This window comes from Macrobrachium nipponense, chromosome 11, assembly GCF_015104395.2.
Source record: "Macrobrachium nipponense isolate FS-2020 chromosome 11, ASM1510439v2, whole genome shotgun sequence".
Classification (NCBI taxonomy): Eukaryota; Metazoa; Arthropoda; class Malacostraca; order Decapoda; family Palaemonidae; genus Macrobrachium; species Macrobrachium nipponense.
Genome location: NC_061087.1, coordinates 10,463,056 through 10,474,762, shown reverse-complemented (window position 1 = coordinate 10,474,762; position 11,707 = coordinate 10,463,056). Strand labels below are relative to the sequence as shown.

At 35.0% G+C, this 11,707-nt stretch overlaps 1 protein-coding gene across 1 annotated transcript; it reads right to left on the bottom strand.

Moving 5' to 3' along the window:
* Positions 1-10,548: 10,548 nt before the first annotated feature.
* Positions 10,549-11,418, bottom strand: LOC135213158 (meiosis-specific nuclear structural protein 1-like). The gene has a single exon (XM_064247144.1). The coding sequence runs from the start codon at positions 11,416-11,418 to the stop codon at positions 10,549-10,551; it is 870 nt and encodes a 289-aa protein (XP_064103214.1).
* Between the last annotated feature and the right edge of the window lie 289 nt (positions 11,419-11,707).

The following is an 11,707-nucleotide window of genomic DNA, read 5'->3' as shown; positions in this document are numbered from 1 at the left end:
TTTCGGTCACCGTTGAGAGAAAATGAGCCACATAAAAATACACTGGTATTAGATCAAAATAATGAATTGAAAACTCAAGAGAAGGAAGGAATAACGAGAAACTTTCAGTTACAATGAAGCACGAAGGGGACGGAACACAAAATACTTAAAGATAAAAGGGAAAATCTTACACGCTTGTCACAGACAGGAAAAAAAAGTAGAATTATCAATAACCTAGTTCGCAAGTAGTCGCAAAGGTTGCTTAAGTAAACTTGAAAGAGTACAAGCAGAGAAAGCCAAGACTTCGACACGAGACTAATAACAATAAGTGTGACGAAGAGGCTATAAACATTTCCAGTTGGACAAAAGCCAGGGCATACTCTTGGAAACACATCGAGAAAGAAAGTTTCGAGAAAAGATTAAGGGGGTTGAACAATTTACTATCAAAGATATCAGGAAGTCGGCCACGGAAAACGCACCAGGTTGCTTCAATACAGGTTACTTCAATACATGGAATGAATGACAATAATTGTGATGTTGCGGAGAGACTAAATAATTACTAATAAATTCTTAAACGATTCATTACGATCATAGGGACCAAAGAGCCCGAATGGTTTCAACGAATTACAGTCTACCTTACATCATACCAAGTGTTTGTTGAAACATTCAACAAACATGGCAACTGGAGTCCAAGTGCTAACAATGGGTTATAATGATGAAGGAAAGACACTGTGTGTGATCATATATATATTATATATATATATATATATATATATATATATATTATACTAATAATTGTACGTAAAAACTACTGCCAAGAATATCGATTATGGCTCCCAGTCGAGAAACTAGAATGAAGATGGATAATATATGGATTTCTTAAAAAGTCTATTGGGGCTGGTCTGGCCTCGGTCAACAAATAGCTTTAGAGTATATTATGTTCTTCAGTTTTTCCTTCGTGATTCCTTTTAATTCACTAACCAAAGACAACAAGGATAATGGGACAAGGATAAAGGCATGGTCGCCCAAGCGGAAGAATACTGTAGTTACTCAAAGGTAGTTACGTACACACAGGCCCATGACTAGCATACGGGTCATAAAAGTAAAATTCTGAAGTCTGTTAAAAATCAACAAGTTAAATCTTTTAACACAAAACTAAGACATTGGTTGTTTTATGTCTCGACTTAGGCCCTAAATTTTAATTAATCGGTGTCACATGCTAAAGCTGGTGAAATCGTTGGTAACCCACGGTTTGTTAAAGGTTTTCCGAATACGAGACTTGTGGGAGGACAGAAGCCCTTACACTCACTCTACATAGGTAATATACTGGCTTGTGATGGGTTTGTGAGAGGATGACTATAAGGTACTTAGTCTATTAGCTGTACGATTTAATTTCAAAGCGAAGCTAAGTCAAACAGTAACTGGTTTCAGATGGTAACCTGACGCACTCGACATCAGTCAGAAAGATTCTTCTCCCGATAGTAGAACTTCAGGGTTGTGCTTTTTGTGTGTGTGTTGTAAAACGGTGTTTGAATCATCGTTTTTACTGAAGTTATATGTGTTAATGACTGAGCTATTATTCCCAGTTTCCTGTTTCTCCACGGGAATAGCCTGGATTAACCTGCGTATTAAAATATAATATGGTCACCCACATAAGAAAACGTTCTACATAAAGGTAAGTTTTACTTTTGTGATAAATTAGTCTTAACAAAGTAGCTCAAGCATTTTTTCCATAGGGTGACATGATCTGGTAGAAATTACTGGGTAAACTTGGATCTGAAAACACACTTACTTCGGTGGTTCCATTGAAAAAATCTAATTATTCCAATATGTGACCATATACCAAATAGGTCTACGTAATCATTGTAAATTGTTACATTTTATATAGGCTACTTACCCACAGAACGTCTGAAGCACTTGGGACAAGCTTCTCATAATCCCAAAGACAAACGTAGCCCTGGGGCATTGCAGTAGAGTGAAATTGCCAACAGTGTCAGGGATGACGGGCCGTGTAATAATTACGTCTACTTATTCGACGTTACACTACAGTCACCACGAGAGACAAGCACAACTGTTGTCATCGTGTCGGTCCTCAGCATAAATAGCATGCCGACAAGTGACTACTGACAAGCCTTTTAACATCTCGACCATATCCGCTTTAAAAACTAGGTCCTGATGATGTTCATGTAATGTAATCCCCAAACATTTTTATCTCGTTATATAGTTTACGGAATGTAGTACATGAATACACACACATACACCCACACATAAATACACACCCATACACCCGCACATAAATACACACACATACACCCACACATAAATGTATGTATGTATGTATGGGTGCTCAATGATTATTTACTTGTTAAGTAGTGAGAAAAATACCCCGTTTTAAAAGAGGTTATTTCCATATTTCACTATATTTCATTACGCCTGCATTGAATGGATACCTTTACATTACATATAAGGTGTAAAACTTACACAGTAGTGTCCCGAAAGTGAATATTTGTTGAAATTTATATTATATATATGTGTGTGTGCATGTTTACGTATGTTATACACACATGTATGTATATATATATATATATATATATATATATATGTATATGTGTGTATATATGATGTATATATCATATATATATATATATATATAACTATATATATAGTATATATATGGCAACATGCACACACACACACACACACACACACACATATATATATATATATATATATATATATATATATATATATATAGTATATGTATATTTATACATACACACATATATGAATTTCAATAAATATTCACTTTCAGGACACCAGCCGTTATATTGCGTTTTACATCTTATAAAGTAAAGTAAAGGTATCTAATCATTGCAGGTATTAAATATACTGAAATATGCAAATGACCTCTTTTAAAATTTGTAGGTATTTTTCGCACTACGTAACAAGTGAATAATTATGGTAAACTGTTGAAGCCTTATAGGGAAAAATCGAAATACTGAAGACCTTATGGGGAAAAACTAGGTCAGAGTTCGATATCAGCACAAAAAAAAACGATCATCATTATATTTTATATTCTATAGTGTAACTCTCAAGAAGGGAAAAAATAATTATGAATAGCATATGGAAGAAAACGAAGAATTAATGGAGGGGTAACTATGTCATTTCCTCCATAAGCCTTCAATAACCACGAACTCTATATATGAGTAAGGATATATATGATATTGCATACCGATTTTCTCCTTAAAAGATCAAGAAAAAGAATATGTGACAAAGGAAGGAATAAGAGAGAGAAAGAAAATGTTTTATTTATTCTCATAAGGCTATAATAACTAAGTATTAAGCATCTTTATGAATATTTACCACAATTTCATCTTTTCTGTTAGTAGCCTACTAGCAGACATCTTTGGGTCTTAAAAAAATGTTCTTGAGTCGTTAACTGTCGTTAAGTTTTAGCAATAATCATTCTAAATGGTATGTAATTTGATAAAAAAAAAAAAAAAAAATTTATAAGTAATAAATCAGGTCATATAGTTTTAGTTGCGTCAAGTATTGAGCAACTTTTTCCACCTAACTGTTGCAGACGACTTGGATGAGCAGACGAACTTGACGCTATTACAAACGAAAACTGGTAACTCACGGGGGAAGAAACAATCGAATAATTAACATTTTAAGGGCATTTCCTTATTCCCAAAATGTTTAATCTAAAGTTTAAGATCTTTCAGGAATTGATTTTACTCAAGTACAAGACAAATCCAAATTGATAACGGCTTAAATCGGAGAGTTTTTGGCAAGATATTTGAAACCTCTCCTTCAGACGAGAACTAATTATACTCAGTTTTTTTTCCATCCGGGCTTTAAATAGTTACGCTGTGAAAGTTTTAGTTAAATAAAAGGATATCTTGGTGTACATTTGCAACAGAAAAGTGTCTTAATAATTTACTGTATGCGAATTACACCGTTAATATTCGAAATAGGATATTATTTTAAGCCCGGGACGCAGTGTTACCATGCGCAAACACCACAGGAGGATGGACAGATGGAAAAAAACAGGAGTATAGTTTTCGTCTGACTCACGGGTGAAGAAATAATCGAATAATTAACATTTTAAGGGCATTTCTTTATTTCCAAAATGTTTAATCTAGACTTTAAGACCTTTCAGCAATTGATGTTACAGGTACAAAGCAAGTTCAAATTGAATATGGTTATTAATCGGAGAGTTTGTGGCAAGATGTTTAGACCTCTCCAACAGATGAGTACTAATTAGTTCATCTGACTCACGTGTGAAGAAACAATCGAATAACTAACATTTGAGGGGCATTTCCTCCTTAACAAAATGTTTAAAACTAGACTGTAAGACCTTTCGCCAATAGATTTTACTCAGGTACAAGACAAATTCAAACTGATAACTGCTTAAATCGGACGAGTGCTAATCAGTTCGTCTAATCACCACCAGAACGGCGATGCCCGCAGTGGCAGAGAGCTTGCTTGTATGGTGTCTTTTTTTTTTTTTTTTTTTTTATATGGTGTTTTTACATTGCATGGAACCAGTGGTTATTCAGCAACGGGAACAACGGCTTTACGTGACTTCCGAACCACGTCGAGAGTGAACTTCTATCACCAGAAATACACCTCCTCTCACTCCTCAATGGAATGGCCGAGAATCGAACCCGCGACCACCGAGGTAGGAAGCAAACACCATACCAACCACGCCACTGAGGCGCTCAGTGGTGGAGAGCCGGTGACTCAAGGTGGTTAAATACGAAGAGCTGGCGATGTTTTTCGTTATTATTTTATAGTGCTAGTGCGTTGAGAACTTGCAATTGCTGGGATTGGTACGGGACTTCTTCCCCTAGAGATGTGGAGTGACATCTGTCAAGTAAAGAAAGGCGAATTAATCTTTTTAAAGGTGGGTACACACGTGCGAACCGAACCTTGTATTGTAACCGATTCTGTAACAAAAACGCAAGTGTGGACGGTTCCTCGAACCCGAACCCCGAAACCGCGAGGTTCGAGGCTCGGTTCGCCCTCCGTCCCGCCAATTGTCCGGTTTTTGGGCCCCGCATCAAAGGGAGGTCTCTTTGAACGTTACGCCATGTGTGGACGGGACCTGTATGACACGCGTAAACAACAGAGGTTTGCTGAACTTGGTTAACACCGACTATGAACAAGACCGTCCATAGTAGAGTCCCTTGTTTTGGTCAGTCAGTACGTATATGTCTACCATGGCTGATTGAAGTGACGAAGAGGTCCTCAATTTATTAGCTATTACGAAGAAAAGACTCACTGTGGCCAGAAACTTCTTGGAATCTCAAGTCAGCGAGTAATTCCCGACCACTGTATTCTACCCTTCTAGTATATAACCTTGATTGCACCATCTTCTTTTATTTCGCTTCATACTTCGTTTAAATAATGTGTATAAATGTACGCGGCAGCTGCTACTTGCATGGTGGCCATCGTCGGTAAACAACCCGGACAGAGACAGACTGGTGATCGCAGTGGATTGAAATGAAGTTACGTGCTTAACGTGGTTACGGTTCGTCCTCTACATTTTGACACCTTGTAACCGTAAATGCGTAACTCAGTACACATACAAGGTTCGGCTCTCACGTGTGTACCCACCTTTATATAACCATAATTGTGCGTCAGTCAAGTCGCCACCTTGATAGCATTAGACACTATGGATGTCATTAATGTCGCAGATATTCCGAACATTATTTTCGTAATTTCCAAATATTATTGTTGCATAAATGCAATAGCAATTTAATTTTGCATTCATAATATTATTTACCTTCTATGTGCCTCATATTATACGATATATGTTGATACTTTTTACAAAAGCGTATGTAGTCAAGTACAGACATATAGGTCTAGCGGTTTGCTACTTGTGTTGAGACTCGTCCTGTGAACCTGTATTTTGTCAAGTCATTATGACCTGTAGGGTAGTGTAGGCCTGTAAGATACAGTCAGTATACTATTTACAATTCAGTTTTTTCTTTATTACATGTAAAGGTAGCTTTGGGAATGTTCAACAAAATGACTTTTTATCAAAATGGACGTTTTTAAAACTATAATTCACACTGAGAGAGCTGTGTTCAGGACAACGCGAACAAACGGTAATAAATAGCTTCGGTTAGTAGATTCGAAGTACAAATAGTTGTATTTTATACGTGTAACAAATGTAACAAACTCTGGTTTCGTTTGTCTCCATCCAAAGATGTGTAATATAGATTATAGTAATATAGTGATAGCAGGGAAGTTATAAGCTTGGTAGCCTAGTAGTCTATAGACCTAAACCATTCAAACTATACTAATTTCGTAAGATACTCTATCATCTGAACCTTATTCTCATTTCCAATTGAGTTCGAATATTTAAAAAACAATTCCTTTATGTTAACATAATAAATCATCCCGCTATGGGGAAAAAAAAAAAAAAAGGCCTTTTAAGTATAGTAGCGCTATGAATAAACACCTTAGCCAAGAATGCTAGGCCTATACGAATTGATTCATTAGATATTTTCATACTTTTTCCCGCTTTTATAGAATACTTTCGTTCTGTATGAGTCGAAATTAACTTCCTGCTTTAGTTCTTATTCGTCAGTTCTTTCCATGTATCGTTCAAAAGCCTTACAATAGAAAGAAATGGGAGTAAACCTTTCTGAGTATGCGTGGTTGCTTGTTCACATTAAATTATCATATTATGGACTTCGTAATTTTGTTATGGGATTTCAAAAGATTTTAAAAGTATTGAGTGTTGGCTCTGATTTATTTTACTTTTTAAATTTTTTTTGTTTTGTTATAAAACACCTTTACATATTGTGGTAAAGTCTCTGAGAATGCAAACACACACACACACACACACTATATATATATATATATATATATATATATATATATATATATATATATATGTGTGTGTGTGTGTGTGTGTGTGTGTGTGTGTGTAAATGTATATGCATACATACATATACTCATATACATGAACGATACATGGAAAGAACTGACGAATAAGAACTAAAGCAGGAAGTTAAGTTCGACTTTTACGGAAGGAAATTATTCTATAAAGGCAAAAAAAAAAAAAAAAAAAAAAAGCTATATGAAAAACACCTAATGAATCAATTTGTATAGGCCTAGCATTCTTGGCTAAAGTGTTGATTCTTGGTTATACTATATACTGACGAATAAGAACTAAAGCATGAAGTTAATTTCGACTCATACGGAACGAAAGTATTTTATAAAAGCGGGAAAAAGTATGAAAATATCTAATGAATCAATTCTTGGCTAAGGTGTTTATTCATAGCGTTACTATACTTAAAAGGCTATTTTTCCCATAGCAGGATGATTTGATAACTGTTAACATAAAGGAATTGTTTTTTAAATATTCGAAATCAATTTGAAATCAGAATAAGGTTTAGATGATAGAGTATCTTTCGAAATTAGTATAGTTTTGAATGGTTTAGAGGTCTATAGACTACTAGGCTACCAAGCTTATAACTTCCCTGCTATCACTATATTACGATAATCTATAATACACATCTTTGGATGGAGACAAACGAAACCAGGGTTTGTTACATTTGTTACACGTATAAAATACAACTATTTGTACTTCGAATCGACTAACCGAAGCTATTTATTACCGTTTGTTCGCGTTGTCCTGAACACAGCTCTCACAGAGTATATATAATATTCATTTACCTATATATCTTACTATTACATATATATGTGATATAAATAAATTTATACTATATATATATAATATATTTATTTGTAGATATACTAATATATATAGATATATTATTATATATATATATATTTATTTGTTATACTATTATATATATATATATATATACACATATATATCATACATATATATATATATTATAATTATATATATATATTATAGAATAGATAGTGATAGAATATGTAGATAGATAGATAAAGAATAGATATATATAATAGTAATAAACAAATACATATTATATAAGTATGAGATACAACAAGAATATGGGGGGCATTACTATATTATTAGATAGAATATAGCTATTTGATATAACATAATATATCTATCTATCTCATCTATATATATAATTATTATATATATATATATAGTCATATATATATATATATATATATAGATTGTTATATTTCGTATATATATATATATAATAGTATATATATTTGATATATAGATAGTGGTAAAACGATATATATACAAGTATAGAATTATTTATTATCATATATAACATATATATAAGAGATTATTAATATATATTACATATATGTATAATATATGATATATAAATAATATATAATATAATTAATATATACAACATAGCAATGTATATATATATATATTAAGATATAGATCATTTAATACATATATATCTATCTATCTATCTATCTTATAATATATATATTAATATATATATATATTATATATATATATATTTGTATATATATAATAATATTAGATATATATAGTATTTGTATATATATATAGTACAATATATATTTCTATATATATACTATATATGTATAAATATGATGTTATATATAGAAGTATGGGAGATATATAAATATATATTTATAATATATAAAATATACATACGTATTGCGTATATATCATAAGCAATATTTACATACTTATATATGTTACATACATGTAAATATATATATATATATAATATTATATATATATATATATATATATATATATATATTGTATATGTATATATATATTATATATATATATATATTAATATACAGACGTATTCGTATATATCATAAACAATATTTACATACCATATAGATGTTAAATTACATTACATGTATATAGATATATATATATATATATATATATTATATTATATTACATACATACCTGTATGTTATATTTATACATATGTACTGTTTGTATATAAATAAATAGATATTTGTATGCATATATGTAATAGTAATATATGATCATTAGATATAGATAAAGATATAAATGCCTATGGCTTTAACGATCGTATGTGATCTCACCCCTGGGGCATCATTGCTAAGAGAGCGTCATAGAAATGGGGGTTTAGTTTAACCAGGGGTGGGCCCTTCCCCATTTCTCAGCTCTCATAGCTAGCCAAGATAGATGAATTCCTAAGACTGATGACCCTTCTTGTAACGCCTCCAGACTATTCCTCTGCGGTTGATTCTAGAAAAACAGGTGGCTCTTTTACTGATTCCAATATCCAGTTATTTCTCTGTTAATTGTAGGAAACCCTTTGTTATAGACAGGAAGCTTCCAGTCGCCTAATCAGACGACGTCGAAGTACAGCGACTCCTGACAATGCCCTTCGATGTCTTAGTGCCTCTGCCACACTGGGATCAAACACTTTGCATATGTAAAAGGCATGAAACTTACGGGTTTTTACACCGCGCCAGTGGTTGCCTCTGCAGTATATGCTAGGATTTGATATCTTATGCATTGCGTGGCCCATATTTTGCATATATAAAAGGCATTGAACTTACGGGGTTTTACGCCACGCCAGAGGTTGCCACAGTAGTATATGCAAAAAGTGGGATGCAATCTGCAATGCATAATCCAATTCACATATGAAGTAGTGGGCATGAAACTTACGGGTTCTTACGCCGCGCCAGTGGTTGCCTACTACCCATATGAGATTGGACTTTGATACCCTATTCCATGGGTATCATGCGGCAGCAGAGAGAGGGGATGCACCACAGTCCAATGTTGGACATGGCGTGCACAACAATCCAGTCTTTGGGCACTTACTGCCAGGCCACAATCCACTGTAGTCTCTCGATCGTGCAGAACTGCTTCCACAAGCATATCTAGGAAGGATTTCCATCACAAACTTCAGCGTCTTCCTGTTCTCGAAAACGAAATACCCTGGCGATGCCCTTCGATGTCTTAGTGCCCCTGCCACACTGGTATCAAACACTTTGCATATGTAAAAGGCATGAAACTTACGGGTTTTTACACCGCGCCAGTGGTTGCCTCTGCAGTATATGCTTGTATTTGATCTCTTATGCATTGCATAGCCCATATTTTGCATATATAAAAGGCATTGAACTTACGGGTTTTTACGCCACGCCAGAGGTTGCCACAGTAGTATATGCAAAAAGTGGGATGCAATTTGCAATGCATAATCCAATTCACATATGAAGTAGTAGGCATGAAACTTACGGGTTCTTACGCCGCGCCAGTGGTTGCCTACTACTTATATGAGATTGGGCTTTGATACCCTATTCCGAGGGTATCATGCGGCAGGAGAGAGAGGGGATGCACCATAGTCCAATGTTGGACATGGGGTACACAACAATCCAGTCTTCGGGCACTTATCGCCAGGCCACAATCCGCTGTAGTCTATCGATCACACAGACCTGGTTCCACAACCATATCCAGGAAGGATTTTTCTTACAAACTTTAGCGTCTTCCTGTTCTCTATGTCTGAGATTTCCTGCCTTCTATCCTCTGCAAGTAAACCACAGTTCTCCTAAAAATGCAGAGGTTCCTTTACTTGCACCCTTTACGTGACGGCGTTTATCTTGTAGAGTTCTCGGACCAATTTAGCATCTCGCTCCAGTCGTTGGAGGTTGGCTGCAGATATCAGCCCCATTTTTCTGGTGCAATTCATCTCTGTTTAGAGGCTTCTCAATTGATGGAGTTTCATTTGGGGCCTTTGAGTGCCTCTTGGTGCCAGCTGAAGGTCGTTGCAATCCTTTGATTTGGCGAAGTTCTTCCTCGATGCTGTCCATTCGTCGGTAGAGGGCTCTGCAGTTGATCTGGGGCTTCTTCAGACACAGAGTTTTATCCGAAGCCTTTTTGTTTTCAGCTTTCGTTATCGTCCTCTTTCTTCTGCAAACTTCCTCTTCTTTATAATTCTTTGTTCCATTAAGGTTTTTGACCTTTCCTAAGCAGCTGATCTTTGTATCCTGCGCCAAGATCTCTTCTTGGGGTCTTACGATTTCCATTAATGCTTCCATCTCTTCAAAAACCCTGGTCTCTAGTTGCTCCTTCGTCTCAGCAAGGTCGAATTCAAGTTGAACTATCCTCCTAATCAGGTCATTCATCTTTCCATTTGCCGTCAGTTGTTCTGCTACAACAGATTTAGATTCTTTCAGTAAACCGCTGACTTCCAATTGTTTCTGGGTGCATTCATTTTCCAGTCGAAGGATCTCGCAATCCTTCTGCAAGTTCTGTTTTCTCAGCTTTTCCAGTTCCTCGTTTTTCTCAGCTAATTCTCTTTTACATTGGTCGAGCTCTTTCAAATTTTCGTGGGCCATCTGTGTCTGAATGGTGAGGACTTGTAACTCGTCCTCTAAACCTTTCATCTTCAAGGTCTTGTTCTCGTTCTCCCTCTTCAGCTTTTCTATGTTTTTTTCTTTCCTTCCATTCTCTTTTCGAAGTCCTTCCAGGTCCTGATTCAGCTTGTTCATTTTATTTGCATTTCGTCTCGGCTTTTATCATTTTGCTGTAGATTTCGATGCAAAGTGTCCTTCTCCATCGAGAGCACGGAGACCGTGTTTTCCAAAATAATTAGCATCTGGTCTCTCTCCTCGTTTTCCTTCCTTTGGACATCTGACCTTCGCCTTTTCAATCATTTCGCTTTTCAGCTTCTGCATCTCTTCGGACATTGAACTGATCTTTCTTTCCTTTGTTTAGTCGTTCGAGTTGTCTGATGTGTTCTTCCATCTGCAGTCCTGCTACGGTCAGGCCCTCTACCTT